This window comes from Lytechinus pictus, chromosome 9 (assembly GCF_037042905.1).
Source record: "Lytechinus pictus isolate F3 Inbred chromosome 9, Lp3.0, whole genome shotgun sequence".
Taxonomy (NCBI): Eukaryota; Metazoa; Echinodermata; class Echinoidea; order Temnopleuroida; family Toxopneustidae; genus Lytechinus; species Lytechinus pictus.
This window is the reverse complement of record NC_087253.1, coordinates 24098527-24117326: the sequence shown is the minus strand read 5'-3', so window position 1 is coordinate 24117326 and position 18800 is coordinate 24098527. Positions and strand designations below refer to the sequence as shown.

General features: G+C 37.8%; 1 protein-coding gene across 1 annotated transcript; it reads right to left on the bottom strand.

Moving 5' to 3' along the window:
* Window positions 1–4426: 4426 nt before the first annotated feature.
* LOC129268551 (soluble guanylate cyclase 88E-like) lies at window positions 4427–8670 on the bottom strand. The gene has a single exon (XM_064104346.1). The coding sequence runs from the start codon at window positions 8094–8096 to the stop codon at window positions 7341–7343; it is 756 nt and encodes a 251-aa protein (XP_063960416.1). The 5' UTR covers window positions 8097–8670; the 3' UTR covers window positions 4427–7340.
* Window positions 8671–18800: the final 10130 nt, after the last annotated feature.

Genomic DNA, 18800 nt, shown 5'->3' with positions numbered 1-18800 from the left:
CAAATATGCCATTTTCCAGGTCAATATTAGCGATTGGCTTTTGATAATATCCCGCTGGATGGTAATTCGTAGGTGGTTATAAAATCAATGTTTAAGGTGGTGCGGGCAACATTGTAACTTGTAATTGGCTCACCACTCTCTCGACAGATTCTACAATTCTTTGGGTGTAGCATTCCTTTCCGCCTTGCAATTCCCAGGCGTATTGAAATAAGGTCATTTTCGCAAAAAGTGGCAATTAGTATCGGAGTCCTTCAGAAGTAACGTTTGCAATAATACATTTACTCTTAACCTACATGGTAACCTTCTTGCGGAAAAAAAGTAAGGCCTTACAATCATACAAATCTCATCCTCCGTAAGGTATTTATTGAAGAATAGCTTGTCATCCCCTATTACGTATTTGTTTGTTAAAAATTTCTGGCACGAAATCAGAATTAAAATGTAAGTGCGTCCTTTGGGGTATCATAATTATTTTTTTTTTTGAATACCTCGACCATGCTGATAATTCCATTCGTTTACCATGATCAAAATTATGTTGGCATGGGTGGCGATCCTGGCGGTAAATTGCCAATTCGTCCACTCACCATTTGGACTACCTTCGTTTAGTCTAATATGCCATTCCGTCCATCAGCATTTCGTCTACCAACCATTTGGTCAAATAACCATTTAGTCCAATCATCACTTCGTCTAAGACCATTTCGTTTCATAACCAATTGGTGTGATATTCGTTTTATTTTCATTCGCTCATTCGTTGTGCCCAATTGATACTTGGTCTAATTAGACAAAATGGTATATGGACTAAATTGCTATTGGATCAACAGTTACTGGTTATTGGACGAAATGGAAATTATACCATGTGGATATTGGACGAACTGATGGTAGACCAAATGATAGTAGACGAGTTAGCAATTGGACGAATCGGCATTGGACCAAATGAAAATAAACCACCCTGGCGGGATGGGGAGGGGGCGTATAACCTCTCTAGTTTTATTTATATATTATAACCTAATACAGATGGTCGCCCCCCCCCCCCCTATGATGGACCAAACAAAACTCAAGGCTCTACCATCTTACTAACGCTAAGCTATAAACACGATAAGGGATCAACTTTAAACAATGTCATTAATATAATCAGTTTGATGTGTCCGGCGCCATGATTAGGACTGACATTTGCCTCTGTCGTAGCAATATATCATTTGGCCATGTGCACTGCTACCTTGCTAGAAATTCCAGCTCAACATGTATCCCCATAATGAGTATTCATCATATATACATGTATATATATATATATATATATATTCTACGGCATTTACCAAACCATTTATGATTTTTATATTCCATATGCCGAAGCAGACTATATATATATATATATATATACATCAGAAATGCGAAACAAATGATATTCACGAGTTATGCAAGTTTGCAATGCCAACAAGTATATATATATACAGTGCGTCCCACGAAAAACGAAACCGAGATTTATCGATGATTTATCATAATTTAATCACAAATACAATAGACAAATGACCTACCATTGTAAAGCTTAGAATCTCCTCTTTCATCTGAAAATACTTAGATTATTTCTCATTTACGCGTGAGTGAGCAAAAACAATTTGAAGAGGGGATACCAAAAAGTCATTTGGCGGGCTGTATCTGGGTTTCAAAAAGAAAACCACATTTTTAAAAAGTTCAATATCTGCTCTTTAATTTGATACCTCAATTACAGAAAATGGTCAATAAATAACAAAGTTCTGGTTATTTGAAATAAGGCTTGAATATCAATAATTTCATAAAATGAAGAGGCTTTACAGGCCAACGTTCAAACTCACTTGACACTCCGTTTCGTTGATGATCAGCCATGCATTACCCGGTAAGTCTTATGTTAACCATGCGATAGCTTCTGTGGGAAACCGGTTTATTTAATGAAATTATGGAAATACAAGCATTGTTTCGAGGGAACATAACTTTTTTACTTCTTGACCATTTTTTGTGATTAAGGTATCAAATAAAAGAGCAGATATTGAACTTTTTAGGCATGTGATTTTCTTTTTGAAATTCAGATACCCCCCGCCAAATGAGTTTTTGGTATCCTTTCTTCAAATTGTTTTTGCTCACTCATGCGTGAATGAGGAATAATCTAATTAATATCAGATGAAAGAGGAGATCCTAAGCTTTACATTGGTACGTCATTTGTCTATTGTATTTGTGATTAAGTTATGATAAATCATCGCTTAATCTCGGTTTCGTTTTTTCTGGGACGCACTGTATATACATTCACTACCATTTTCATCTTTTAAGTCAACCATAACTTCTTTACTGTCAGCTTGCTATCGATGATAAATTCATCCTTTTTGAATACGTGTTCTTCTCCCGTATTTTAGCCATCAATTCACAGACAATGATTTGCTTTCAATATTTCAATTTAATAAGCCCCTCCAATGTCTCCCCCACTGACTTTCTCGCACTCCCTGAAAGACATAGATGATAATATCAATCAATATAATTCCCGGATCATGTTACTTTATCGATCTATTTGCCATAAAAAAGGATCTACATGATTCAACTTAGCATGGTGGCTCGCCCGATCGATCACTAAGCTACAAATAGAGTCTCGTGATCCTGATGATGTCGGTCTTGGATTTCAAGTATTGCATGCGTGGATAACCGAAACGAAATATTTTGACTGCTTGGTACAATGTCCAATGAAACGTGAACTACCTTTTCCACATTTCTATGCGAAGACATAGGAGTTTGAGAGAGAGACAGACAAAGAAATAGCGAGTGTGTGGGTGAATGTGAGGTGTGTGTGTGGGATGGGGGGGGGGGTTACTATGTTTTTATGAAACGATATAGACATACATAACTTTTGAAAGATAAAGGCACCCAGAGACAAACAGAGAACAAGACACATGAAAGGGAGAGATTGAGATGTCTGATACACGCACACCCACACACACACCATACATTTAAAAAAAAAAAAAAAATGCAAAGTGTGTAGGGTTATCGGACGGAAACGGTGCTTCTCCACAGGGGAGGTTGTCATCATGAGTCTAATTACCGAGGACCTGCCCTACATCGACCTTTGGAAGCATAGCGTGACTCGGTGAAGGACCAGCGAAATGGCGCCCTACTTGAATGGACACGTTGCTATCTTCCCTTATGATGACGTCACAATACAATTGCTGAACATGTCCAATCGTTCACCGCACTATGCCATCAACAGAGCATTTTCCCTGTTTTCGCCTATGAAAGCAGATATTGCCAATTTGACTTAGGTATATACAAATGTACGGCTACTGATTTTTTTAAAGATAATGTGTCGTCAAGCAAGATATGATGTGCATTTGGAAGAAGGGACCCCCCCAAAAAAAAAGACAATAATAGTAATAATAATAATAATAATAATAATGGATAAATAACCTATTAATGATAATACAAGAAGGAAAAGTAAAACAATACAAACTAATACAAATAGCCTACTTTCCAATCATTTCATATACTTTTGTGTTTCGTGCTCCACTAAAATCAAGACCTAAATATATAGACTAAAGTATTAAACATTGTGTTTAAAGGAATTTCCAATTCAGGTTATGAAAATAAACGAAAGTATGCGATTCACTACGTTCTATGGTTCGCTGAATATGGGTCTGCGACTCGACATGAGTAAATAATGCCACTGAATGAATAGTCAGAAAATATCATATAATACCAGCCTGAGGGGACAGACGATTCGATCTCTGGATGATAACTCTAGCCGGAAATATAGTATTACATTCAGAAATATGGCTTTAATGCCCCCCCCCCTCCACCCTCAACTATCTCGAATCATACTACATTTTTGCAAACATTGGAGGCAGCGAAATATTTATGAACGAGTCTGGGAGTGCCTTTCAAAGTCCCCGTGAAACTCCTCAGGTCTTACGAAAGACTGTAAAATCAATTGCAAAGGGCATGAGGATGAAGTTATTCTTATCCTATTAAACCAATTTTTATGAAGGATAAATTAAATGGTGATCAAAAAAAAATTATTAGGTGTATGTTCGAAATGAAAAAATAATCAATACTTACACAATTTTATTAAAGGCAAAAGGACGATTATTCATCGTATATTTCAATCAGCCGAAAGGTATATTGTTATTCTAATTCAAACATGAAACACCCACTTGAAAAAGTCTGGAAAAAATTAATTTCAATATTACCCCCAAAATATGCTTTGTATTTTCCTTCTTTTCTGTGTTTGATGATTACCCAGTGGGCGGGGACTGTAAACCTTTGGTGATAATAAACTTAGATTTTTCTTGTTTTATATATCACTATTATTTATAAATTTCATCGATTTCTCTTTTCCTTGAATAACTAGCCGCATAGGCGAAACTCAATCAACATAATTCGTAATTTTGAGATATTTTGTTTAATTTTTTTTCTCACGTGGGAGATAACTGCTTGGTAGCTTCAAGGAATGTGCTACTGGTTACTTCTCTCACCATTTTGATTATTTTCTTTGTATTCCAGCATATGTCATGATTTTGTTTTTGTCGACATTTTCACTTTCATTTACTTCACTATTTGCTTTTTCGTCAACGTCTGGCACATTTGAACTTTGAAAATGATTTTGGTGAATTATTCTTTTGAGTACCATTGTTCATAGCAACAGGTCTTCCCGTCCTCCTTTTCCAGGCCAGCCTAAAACCATGCCCTTTTGTTATGTTTAAGGGTGGGGAGAAAATGAGGGAAAATGTAAATAAAATGTTTTGCCGATACCACAAATATATTATTCCGTATAAGGAATCTTAATATTACATGTACTGTATATATCAGATTTTTATTTGTCGAGAGTGGCATTGGAAATGCGTTTCAGAAAAAAAAAAATCGAATTATTCAGGTCATTCGTTCTTCTGCTCCTTTTTCCTCTTCTTTTTCTTCATTAGTTTATTGTGTCTTAAGTATGAGAACGAGTACGTTTGTATTGCTTTTACTTTTATTTTATTATCTCCCAATATTTGTTTTTTAATAATAACAAGGGGAACATGAAGAAAATATTATCGCAAAAAAATAAAACGTTTTATCATTGATTTCTAATTTATATAATGCGTTAACATGCTAAAGTACATTATTTTGCAATTAATAACTCTGCGGTTCTTGCACGAGAGAGAGAGTGGGGGGGGGGGGAGGGTGAAACAGAGACAGAGACGGGGGGGGGGGGTGCGGGTTATGGTATACCATTGTATACAATTAATTATGTTAATAATACATTTTATGAGACCAGCATGTCTGGTAGTATATGTAGACATGCTAATGAGATTAATAGCTATCATTAACTATGTCATGTATGTGGGATGGCGGAGCTATTTGATCTCATTATCCTCTTTCATTAAGTCTGGGCAACTTCACGGTTTTAGTAATTAGCAGTAGACGTAGATAATTAATCAAATGACGACCTAGACATATCAAACATTTATCCTTGGTATACTAGTTACATTAATGGAGAATTTTCAAAATGGGACGATGGTCCTACCCTGGGTATGGTATACCCCCTATCCACCCGGACACACTTGAAATAGAATTAGATAAAATAAACTAAAATGCAAAGCAATTTAAGAAAAAAAAAACACATAACAGTTAAAAAAACTAACATAGAACTGAATCATTTAGCAAATAAGCAAAATACAAATATTTTACAATAATACAAACAGATTGTATCCTTCAAAAGCAAAATAATACAAAAAAAATAACATGTCCGATGCATCATGGTAGTGACGTATATGTATAAAACCACTATTCCCGTAGCTTTTAAATACAATAATATTCTTTTAATTCTATCACCAGATTCTATAAGATTTGTTCATGCTTTTGCTGCTATAAGTAAAAGAATTAAATTAACGATCATCATGATCATTGAGTTCACTTTTCATGATGAGGCCATCACAACTAAAGTGTAATTTGGAACACTATCGACTTGACAGAGCAACAATTGGGCATGTCATGCATGTGTAAGAATAGCTGAGTGCTATCTCAAGTTTGAATCGAAGCATGCGTCATTGTTTTCCTCATAAATAATATTAAATGACATCAAACATTGATAGAACAATTATATCATTTCAGAAATTACAGCCAGCTATGTTTTAGTATACATGTATAGGCTTATGGAAGGAGGGGGATGCCATATGATATAAAGAAGGGTATCATAACGTGCATTTGCGGCCCGTTGCTTACGTGAACGGCATACGACTAAAAAACAAACTTGTTAGTGTTATCAACGACCATCCTTATATTGGTAAGAGGCAGTAACGTAATAAAGACACTATCGAACGAGTCTTTCTTATAATTTCGTCAAGTTTGAATATACAATGTCATATCGCACGGCTGGGGCACCACACTAAAAATCATTCACTACCAACAGTAATTGAGCACGGAGGATTCTTTCTTGCCATTCATCTGATGCCAAATTCATTGCCACCGATTTGATTAAAGTGCCAGGCTTCTACGCTCTCAACCGCCCTTGATTCCCAATTATCAAGAATCAGTATCCCCGATGGGTTAATTATGAACAGGTCCCTCAAAGCACATCTCTGCAGATTGAAGAAATTTCTGTATAGGATCCACATTATTAGATTAATCGGCAAAGGGAGGCTTATCGATACAGCTTTTTTTTCCAGATTCTCATTTCTGTGATTTGTTGCTGGTAAGAAATACAGGAATCATTTGTTTCTCACATCGTATTTTGTGACAAAATTGGGAAACATTTCGTTAGATTTGATCGGCTCAAAATACTTTATTTTGATTCCAAACAAAAGATGATATTTAATGTCAATTTCAAATGCATCTTAACTAATTTCGAAGTGATTCGGGGATTACTTGCAAAAGGTAACACATGTATATACAGTTCATGTACATGCAATAAATTCAATTTAAACTATTCTCTTTTTATTAAGGGGTCAATATTTCACTGATTTTAAAAACACTTCAACATAAAAAACTAAAATGGATACGAACTGTGAAGTGAAGAACTTAATTTTTTGAAGTCATCAAAACAAAATCAATCTTCACGTAAAATTCACGAAAAACCGACGTCTGACCCTCCAGCAGCATTTATCTCAGCATAGTCAACTCACTCTCTCGAAAGCACCTTTGTCATTGCAAAGCGATCGCCATTATCGTAAGAACCAGTATGATGGCACTTATCATACTTATAACTCCCCACGTCCCTGGTCATTATGATTATGCAAGAAGAATCTCGAATGCAATTTTATGACTCCACTATCATCATCATAGGTCGATCTATCTTTCCGGTCTGCCGTGTATCGCATAAGTGATGGACCATTGTGATGCAATTTAAATTAAAATTAAAATTCAACATATATGCGATTGAATGAATCTTCCCGCTTGAAAGATGAATAGGTAGGAATGGACTTACCTGAATTCCGTATTTTCATGTCGTTGCCAAAGACTATGTGGAAAGGAAAGACATCAAAGAAAAGGTTTGCCCGCAGTTGAGCATGTCCATTCATCACACTGGAAAGCCGCACCCTCTCCGTGTACTCCTTGTTGTCAAAGTTAATCCTAAATTTAACATAGAAGGTATCTTTTGACGACTGTTTCTCTTCGACTATAATCACAGAAACTTCCTGGTTGTAGAACTGTTTAGCCACCTGTCGAAGTTGTCCCTTGACGTAATGGGTGTAGCCTTTGCGCTTCGTCCTGTAATGCAAGGTGAGGCCCTCAAGGCTCTCATCGGTGCAGAAGAAGCTCGGAGGCTTCATCTTGGGGTAACTGAAGCGCAGGTACTCGTGTAGGTTGTCCAGGCCGTTGAGGAAGTCTCGAAGGCTTCTACCGAGTACTCTCAGCATTCTGTCATACTCGTACTTGTTGAGAAACTTGACAAACTGGACACCAGTCTCATCCATGAACTGTTCTTTGCTGTACCCTGTAACGTCCTGGACCGCTTGTCCAAGCCGAGGGATGATCTTCTCACTGTACATTCTGTGTGTAACAAAGGTGTACTCGTGGACCCTCGACTTCTCTTTGATCCGCAGCCAGTTATCCTCGCCGAACTTCTCCTTGATGAACTCGCACACACTTTCTATAAGTAACCCGTACATTTTGAAGTATTTAAGAAATGGCAGTTTTATGTGAAATCCAAATGGGTTATAGACGAAGCCATGACGCCTCTTTCAAGGTGAATTATCTGTAAAACGAAAGGAAAAAAGAGAATGATTTAGTGAAATCAAATTATGAATGCGATCATTTAATTACTTGGAATACCAGTCCGAAAGGCTCTCTCGGACTCTGCCAAACTTTTTGTTCGTTTCCGTTAGGTCTTGATTACCGCTCTTCGACCGTAAGCAAACTTTTTTCGACCTTAGTTCTGCTACAACCGGACTGCGTTTGCGCCACACATTCCGATACCGCGGTCAACGCTTCCACAACTGTAGCAGACGAATTTCCAGTTAAATCATGTAAATCGAATGACGCTTTGTTTTCCCAAAACATGAATACCATCAAAAAATGGTTCCCGCTAAATCCTGTTTAACAATTTTTGATATTGTGTTGATTATTTTCAGGTTTGTGTCTTTTCATGCTTTTACAACCCGACTGCGTTTACGCTACATTCTGAGACCGGTCAACGCTTCCACAGCGGTAAGCTCCTCTTTCTTGTAAGTTCCAATGACGGTTTGTGATATAGAGACATGAATACCACCAAAGAACCATCCCTGCTGAGAAACTAACATCAATCACAACCATCGGTACGTCCCAACCAACCTGTCACTTCGAATTTCTCATGATTGACTGTATATGGAAAATAAGTCTTGGAGGGCGACCTGGGATGACATTTTGGAGCTCCGACAACGGTTTCGGAGGATCACTGCATCGAGAAATATTTTGACCCAGTTACGGTATAGGCATGTTCTGTGTATGATGTTCCCGAATGATAAGGTTTCAGCTTATTATGCAAACCCGATACATCATGAGGAAAGTGCATGCAAATGTACATCCACCAAGTCAAAAAGGGCAAACGAGACTCAATTATGATTCTAGCACAACTTCTGTTTCATCCAATGGAAAGAGTGCATTGCTCATCATATGTACATACTTTATGCAAAGAGAGGCAATTACAGATTAATGCATTGTCTATTTCATTTTATTGATTAATGTCGGGAACATGGGCTTGTTTAAAAATCAATCCGCGATGTTTACAAAACGGAGTCCACCTGTCATTCTTGCTGACTCCCATAAGAGCCCAGATCACATTCAAGGGGTCAAATGGAGTAAATGTTCCAATTATAGTAACATTTTGTCGTATCTTCTTAATACCACCTGTATGAAAACAAGCTCGTCTGCTTGAACATATCAAATCTAGGATCGACCCTTTCAGTGAATCCATACACAGACACACAAAAAAGATGATCAAATGCTTATGCATCCAGAACTAAGAAACTTCGAAGCCTCTGGTATTTGGTTTTGGACTATTAACGTTAACATTTTCATATTGCCAAAAGCGCGAAAGCGAGCATATATCATCATTGTCGCGGGGGGGGGGGCATTTACGCACGTTAATCAATGAAATATTCCCATCTTTCTATTAAAGGACTATTGGATAACACTGAGCAGTAACGCGGTGATAAAGCGTTGTCCTAATTGTCACTGAGTGTCATCAGCAACCAATGAAGCAACAAATCATCCGCCATTTCGGACCTGTAGAGATACTTGTGATTAAGGAAAATTGTTGAAACAGAGTCGAAATTATCATTCAGTCATCGTGTCGATTTTGAAACGAGTCTCCGGTAAAAAAAAAACTTAATGTACCAAATGTATCCACAGATGATAAGAACGCTAGTATGGTACTGATGGTAGGGTTCAGTCATTAGGACTTCATAATACAGTCATACCAAGGAAGGCGACTCCGGGCCAAACGATGCATGCCAACTTTGGTTGCTCCGTAGAACATGTAAAAGGGTTAATGTGTGTGACTGGTATCGTAACATAGATAGAACATGTAGAAAATGGCGGTACCGAGAAAACCTGTATGGACGAACCTCGTTTCCCATGTGGTATCATGTCTTGAGAGAGTAGACGGGTAGGGTTTGTAATAAATAGACTCATGCAGAGACATGGGGGCCGTTTCATAAAGCTGTTCGTAAGTAAAGAGCGACTTCAAGAACGACTGGTGATCATTTCTTACACGCTAAACCATTGCCAATGAATACACCATTTACCATAAGAAGGGATCACCAGTCGCTCTTAACTTACGAACAGCTTTATGAAACGGCCCCCTGATGTAATGCTCAGGATGAATCTACCAATTTCGGAAGTTAAAGGGACTGATCAACAATATTGTAATTATGTTGGTCCACGCAAACATGACACAGGTGGAAACGATATTTTGTGACATTTCATAACTGTTACAATTTTTGATGTCGCTAAAATTGCAAGATGTAACCACATTTCGGAGAAAACCTGAACAATTCGACATGATTCGAATGATTCTTAATTGGCGGCCCAGATGTACTTTGGAGTAGAAACGGAACTATCACTTTATTGCTAGGCCTGATAAGATCTATATCATGCTAATTCACAAGAGCAATTTCAGGGACAACCCTGAACAATTCGACATGATTCGGATGCATCTTTATTGGCGACTCAGGTGTGCTTTGGAGTAATCAGGCAACTATCCCTTTGTTGCCGGGCTTGAGCATACCTAACGACCTGTAGATCTCCTGCACACTTTGTTTATAACCTTATTATTTTCTATGGTATGCTGACAATACTTACTCCGACAAAACTGATAAGTGCATTACATGCGATGGCGCCTAATGGGCTTTTACTTTTAAAAGTAAAATAACAATAATCATAATGATGATGATAACAATAATAATGATGGACAATTCTTATTTGCTGTATATTCTACGCACTTTGTTGCTTGCTACCCTTTAAAGGATTTCAAATTATAGGATACTTACATAAAACTCATTCACTTGGAAATACAAAGCATTGTTTTTTTTTTAGTTACATGTATTTCAAAATATACCGAACAATATACGCACTGTACTCTGTACTGTCAGTCTTAAAGAAATTGAAATTTGAAGGCAGACAGCCTTTTAAAAACAACGAACCAAGACAATATATACGTATACACACACACACCCTCTCAATCTCACACACATATATGTATCCATAAACAATAGCGAACGGAATTTTGAATAGTTGTTTTTCTTTTTGAAATTACATGAGAAATTACATCATTACGGATTTTGTTGTCTACATTTAAAATCACTATTTTTTGCCGACATCAATATTTGGTCATGTTCAGCGGTAAAATCAATAAATAGAGAGGGATGTGTGTGTGTGTGAGGGAAAGAGAGAGAGAGAGGGGGGGGGGGGGGTAAGAAAGAAAGATAAAGAATAGGTGTTAAGTTATGTTCATCGCCTTCGAACCAAATGTTGTCACGCAACTTAACTCAACAACGCCATATGACGGATAACCAGGAGCCCGAAACACCAAGCTTAACAATCATCGTGAAATATATTTTACGATTGATTCCATTGACTGAAATGTACAAATAATCGTGAAAATCAAGCGTACGATTAATCGCGAAATTTTTGTGTTACGGTGCCCGGATAACATGGCATCACCATGGCAACCCAAGAATGCCGTACTTAAGCAAGAGGTGCCTTAAGTAAATAATAAATAAATCGTCATCTGCTTCAACCAGCTGTGTTGGTCTTACCATCCATAGTTATGAGATACCCCCTCAGGCGATATCCGTTGGCATGCAAAATATACACTAGAATAAATACCGCCCTCATTTTGATCAAATTTCGAAGTATATTTATATTTTGAGCTGGGTTGGGTGTTTTTCCATCTGTCGACAAAATCAAACCCAACAAGCAGAACCGATTTTCGCATCTTACCGGAATATACTGTTGTCCCGCGATTCATCATCATCAGTTTTTGGATGCATAATTGCAAGAAGGAAAATGCTTGAATAAAAACGTGCGGAATGAAAGTAAACAGGAGAAAATTAAAGGAGAAAGGAGGGAAATGGTGATGATTCAGTAAGGAAGAAAAGAGCGCCCTCAAGTAAACTTGCAGAAAATGAAGGGGGGGGGGGATAGACCACAGACATTAAACATATTATTGAAACATCAAATTGATAATTTTAATTTATTTTTGTAGAAAGGGCTACGGCGAATTTTTCTCCACCTTATTGAAAAAAATACGCATTTTTCAAGAACATAAAAACAAAATTTAAATACGACACTGTGAAAGGCAAAGTAAGAACGATTCCTCATAGTTATGATTTGTTTTAAATTTAACCAAAAAAATACTGGAAAACAGGCGCTGGTCGAAACCATACTTCAGAATCAGAAACATTCATTGAGGCAGTTAATTTTATAAGACAGGCAGTTTTGGCTCCGTTCGTGAGATAATCAAATTGCAAGTTGACAACCTCCTAAAGTCATGAAAATGTTCAACGCAGATCGAATATTTCAAAGAAAATTGCAAACACAATGCCTCGGGGATTATGGATCTGAAACAAATCTTCTTTTTCTTTATCCACCCTTTTTCCTAAGTTCATTTTGCGATCATGGTGATCAAATGCGATGGCAGATATCTGTTATGAAACCCAAGTACCGTTCAAAGACACGCCATTTATTTCCATCCTTCATGAAGTACGGTGTCCTTGAGACATCAACGATCGAACGCAATCGATATCACTTCTTGACCTTAATAAGCCGTAGCTGTCATCACCTATGTATCAGGGAATCTCTCCAAACACACGGATAAATAAACACATGTGACATAAATTGGATTTAAAGATATAGACATATGGGTTAGGTGGATCGAGTTGCATTGTGGGTACATCTTGCTTGGGGTGCGGCTGAACCGTTTAATGGGGTACGTGAAGGGATTACCAATGAAAAAAAAATATTAATATCGCATACTATTGGAATCGATGATCATTGAATCTCTTCGTAATACATCGTACCATGGGTGTTTTCAAAACTTTCCTAACAATTACCATGTGACATTCCGGACAAGTGGTCCTCAGCTAAGCAAAAATCTGAGGATGAAAACTTGTCAGTTTCTACATCTTTCAAGAAACGATGGCGTATATCATGTAGGTCTACACTGCAAAACAGTATTACCTAATTTTTGTTTACGCCCACTATTACAAATCTTCGATTTACTGTATTTCTTTTTCCAAGTTGTTGTCATAAGTTTAAAACAGATCATAAAACATATCCGTCATTTCACTTCTCTCCAATCCTTAAAATCTCTCCTCAAAACACACCTCTTCCTGTCTTAATTTATTAAGTATTAATTGCAATTGTTTGTGACTGTGATCGATTTCTAGTTTGACCCTTACTTGACTTAATTCTTGTGATGATATGAAATGTATATGTTCTCTAATTTTTATGTTATTCATGTGTAACGCGCTTACAAACACTCGTTTATAAGCGCTGTACATGTATAAATGCAACGTACATGTATTATCATCATTATTATCATTATTCTACCAAGTTATACCTTGTACCTTCTATGCCCATACTTGCAAAAAAGAAATTTTCATTATCCATGATAATTTAAAATACACCGCATGCTTTCGTACAAGTTATAAGAGGAGATGGAGTAAGATGCATTGCAGTTGCTGGATCCCAAATAAATCCTCTTTCCAACATCAACGCAAGAGACGATTGACTTGTGCCTCTGGTTGCGGGAATCCTTGTCAGTCTCGTAGCTAAGCCCTTTATACGGATGACTTTCTTCTTCTCAGAAGGAAGGGCAACATCAAGGTCCTGTTTCCATGGCAACCAGATGATGCTTATCCACCTGCAGATTTGCAGTATACTCTCTTGGGGGCGAATGCTCTCTCCGACACGCACTGATGACCTCCTCCTCCTCTCGTTCAGATCATTAGGAATACTTGCACAGCAAGTGGAGAATCGTATTGGCGTAATAGTTAGTAGGTGTTTGTCTGAATGTTCATTGAAGAAGATATGGGGACCTCCAAGATGAATTCGAATTTGTGTCCTTGCCAAAGAGCAGAATGAAAATATCTCATACACAATCGTAGATAAATAAATTCAATGACAAACTTTTACCAGACACTAGTGGGAAATAAATGAAAATAACACATATTTAGATGGGTTCTAAAGTTCTAAAATTCGAAAGAGCCAAACTCGTTGGACACGTTGGGGATGTCTCAGAATACTAGAACGAAGATCACCCCGTCCCCATGAGTCTTCATCGGTGTTATGAAAGTCAAAAACACCTGTTTGGAAAGATCAATTTTCAACTTTATTTATGGTCAAGTGAATTTCATGAATTATAAGCAGAGCTGTTCTTAAAATAGTATTTTCAACGAATATGCATAGAATACGCATGGATGTTGCCTCTGTATTCAGTAGTTTTATCAATCAATGCTTATGTTATCTTTGCATAGATTTATTACACTGTTTCTGTCTTAATAAGGGCTTTTATGAGCAGTGAACGTGAACGACGTAGCAGTCCTCTGATCGTTCGAGTCAACGTCGTCGTCTGCCCTCGTTCACTACAGATGCGAATACTTTAGATTTCACTCGACTTGTACGTGTACGTACGTCCACTTGAAACAGCGCGATAACCAGCGGGTCATGACACGCTGCCCGACCCGGAAGATCTGGCGCACCATCGCCCGGCGACCCGGTCGAGTGATGCGAAGGTGCAACTTGTGCACATGTGCCCTTTCACTTGCTTTGATTCCTTTTTACGCGAGTTGGGATATATATCAATGTATATTTTCGAGATCAGAAAGCAATTTCAAATATGATAAACATAATGCATCGTACAACTTACATTAATTTTGTGAAAAGTCACTGAAAACTGTCTTTTAAAAGGGAAAGGTTGATCTTCATGCTGGGCTTGAACGGTTAAAATGACGTCAGTCACTCACGTGCACGTCGTCTATGATTTAGGAGAACCGCAAAATGGATGTGGCGAGGTTCTCGATTTTGATAGTGGACGTGTGTGAAGACCTGAGGCATATGGCAGGCCAAAAAATGACGTCATTTCGTACCAGTCCACTATGTGGACGTACATTTCTAAAAGTGCTCAATGTCGTGAATTAGATAACATGGATGCATTACTTTAACTGCTATGCTCAGTTATGTGTGGGAGCCTTTATCTTTATTAAGTGCACTCTTTTTCTTTGCACACAACAATCACTTGAATAATAACAGATACCTTGGAACCTTCCTCATGCATTAACAACAACAGCAAAAGGACAGTAGGGATCATCTGAAGAGCTCGTAGCTGGTTGGTGATTGGTTCTAAGTTCTTTCGAAAATACCAGGGGCCGGCATATTTTACATATGTTACAGGTTACATTTAAATGTTAGTATTATGGCAACGACTATGGCAACAGGGCTTAGAAGCCAATCATAATCACGGTTATCATGGTAGTTTCCAGATTGTTGACACAGTTACAAAAGTTGTTACTCTTTTTTAATCGGGCCCCAGATCCCACAATGGCTAACTCGAAGATGACTGATCAGGGCTCTGTCTTGAATAAAAGTGCAATTGTTCCGATCAACCTCAACTATATGGAAGTCCATCAATATCATACTTTTTTTCCTATAGGAACTTTGCACTATGTCCTTTGAATACAAAACGAAGCACACTGAGTTTTCAAGATAACGATAGATGTATGAATATACATCATATCTAGAATATGTATTGAACAAATTTGCATTTTAGATGTTGACGTTGTTGGCCGTCCATAGTTGTGGTTGATCTTTGTACGATGCTCCCCAGATCAATCGTAACTCTTCGTACGTCGGGGCCCATAGACCTGCTAGCCATACAGGTGTGATGCAATATCTGAACGGGTACTGTTAGGAGCATTTGGGGTTCTTGACGTCATGGTGGAACCATGGACATGTTGGAGTTACTAACAGAACTCCATGGTGGAAAACCATTTTAGTCTGATGTGACAGGTAGACATTGCAGTGACGTTGTTTGCCAGGTTCGCGACGAAGATGAACCACGCATGGAGGCAAGTCGTATACAGATCCAACGAGGCATGTCATCCTCGATGTGTTGGTCTCCTCCACGTGATGACAGGCTTTGTCTCGTAACGAGGGAGATGCGAACGTGAAAGGCAAGTGATGAGTTTGGAATCCAGACAGGCAGTAGCCATTGTCGAAAGACAGAGAGTTGAGGCATGCAACATAATTATTAAAATGATATTGTTCTGGATTATGTTGCTTATCTTAATATGGGGTTAGTATATAGCTTGTGGATAAAATTAATATTCAATATATCAATATCTACCCTAGATTATGAAGACATATTTTGGACAAGAAACTTAACTGAGTGTCCTTGGCGATTATCATATAAATTGGATATCATTCGCTTTATGCATGTTAAACCACATCATTTCCATCTGTTATAACAATGCTAAGCAGCTTTAGAGGACACGCATTGTGTTTTTCCGTGTTAGAGGATATGGATATGGAATAAAGAGAATACATCCCTTTGGGCGCCTTAAACATTCATTTCATGAGAAAGCTTTTACAATCAAGGCTAATGACAATATTACCATAGATATATATCAGGTTCATTCATTTTGAAATCAACTCATCTTTGTGAAATCTTGTAATCTTAGATGATAACTATGATTATAACTAACACAAAAAGGCATATGTGGGCTAGTGTATTAACATTGCTTGGAAAATACCCGCCATTTTATGGAATTCCGTTATTTTGCTTATTTCTCAGTGACTACACAATTTTTTTTACAGAGCTGCTAATTGGCACATTTTTTATTTATTTATATATACAAACACTTGGGTGGTAGTTTTATTGGATTCTTTTCGAACTCATTTTCAGGTCTTGACCAAACTTTATGGGCTGTGGAACCAGTATGCTTTGGGGGTATTTTTTTCTACAATAAAAGTGCACAAAAACGCATATGACCATCTGAATGTGAATGTGGACCCCGAGTAACGCCCCCAAATGGAAACAATATTCATGACTTTGTCGGATTTCATCTGGGGTAGGCCTACAAATTACAAACAATGGTGATAAGATAGGCCTTTCTTAAGTATTCTCATGACATGCATTTATACTCATGGGCGCAATTCCCGCCCCTTATCCACCATTTGCGGGCCTACGTGTAAGTCAAACGCTATCGAGCTAACGACCCATGTGTTAAATCCAGACACGACGCTTTCGAGGGATTCTTCTTCGGGAGATATGTTTGTTTAGACATGCCGACGATAACGACGTTTGCTTCGGAGCAATAAGGCCATCAACCTATACCCTCAGCGTGAACGTAACGTCGTTCTGAAACGGACCGCTCAGTGGAAAGGGAACTGGACATGTCTTCTCACGTCATCACGGATGGAAAGTGATATCGTCGATTGGCAAACACGTTGACTTTGACCAGAATACAGGACACCGCAGGTGGGTATTATGGAAGTCCTACAGAAGTTCCTCCACCAATAGAATGTACTGTGCAAAACAGAATTACTTTTGAACAGTAATTATACAAGGAGAAGTGCTAGACAAAAATCCATATATCAGTACTCTTAAACTTTCTTAAATTAACGTCAGGAATGATATGTATGTACGGTTCCAGGCAAAAAACAATGAAATGTTCCAATAAGAATGTCTTTAATGATACGATATTGCCTTAGGTGATCTTTGGCATGTTTAGGTTTTTCTTAAAAACAATTTTACGTGTAGGTCTTAAACTTAAGTTTTTTGGGAATTGTTTTGTTTTTATATACAGTGCGTCCCAAAAAAAACTATACACTTTTGAAATGGCTGCCAAATAAGAAATGTAGCACTTTGGGGGAAAAGACTTATAGATATGGAGAGCCAATAAAGTCAACTTTTAAATGATACAAAAAAGTTGGAAAACTATTCATGCTTGAGCGAGCACTGCCCACTTGAACAAAGGGTATGAAAATTAGGGTGGGCCGGAATTAGCCTTCTAATTTCTTTCAGGTTTGTTTGTTTGGTACTTGCAAAGTTGAGGGTTATTTGGTGAATTAAAGATAAGTTGTGATCAGTTTGTTGTTTGTGAAAATTTAATGCGTTATTAAATTGAAATTTAATGCATGAGTGATCAGGAATTGCAATTCTTAATGCAGCATCATGTCTTTATCATGAGGATCTCAACAATGCGTTCATGACAGTCAGGAGAAGAGGGGGTAATATGACTTAGGTAGGTGAAGTATGTTGAAGGGATAAATGTCAACAGAACATTTAGCAACCCCTCTCTCCATCTCACCCCCCCCCCGCTTCTATTTTTCTTGAGAGACTAAGCTCGGCTAGGCTGGGCAGGACCTTACAGTCTTCTGGGCCTTACAGTTTTTTTGAGTGGTTAGTCCTTTGGAACTTGCTAAGCTAAATTAATGAGTGAGATAATTTTTGGTTTCCTAGGCAAATTTCATGAGTTACTAAATTGAAATTTAATGCATGAGTGAACAGGAATTGTCATTTAAGTGTAGCATATTCATTTTGTGGACCTCAGAGACTTTTGTGTGTTCGTGAGAGTCAGAGTAATGTAATGGTACCTGTTACAAGCAAGAGGGCGAGATATGCTAAGACTTGGTTAAAAGGGCAATCCTCTTTTTGTCATTTTACAAATTAAAAGTCATATGTACCCTCCCCTCTCCACCTCCATTTCCCAGCCCCCTCCCCCTCTCTCTGTCTCACTTCTTGGATTGAAAAAAGCCTATTCAAAACTTAACTGCCAATTGACCGGTGGCTGATGGTCAGTTTTTTTATTGAATGATTACCAAGAAATGTA

Excerpts from the sequence above, each read along its gene's own strand:
- LOC129268551 (XM_064104346.1), bottom strand. The coding sequence starts at position 8,096 with ATGTACGGGTTACTTATAGAAAGTGTGTGCGAGTTCATCAAGGAGAAG.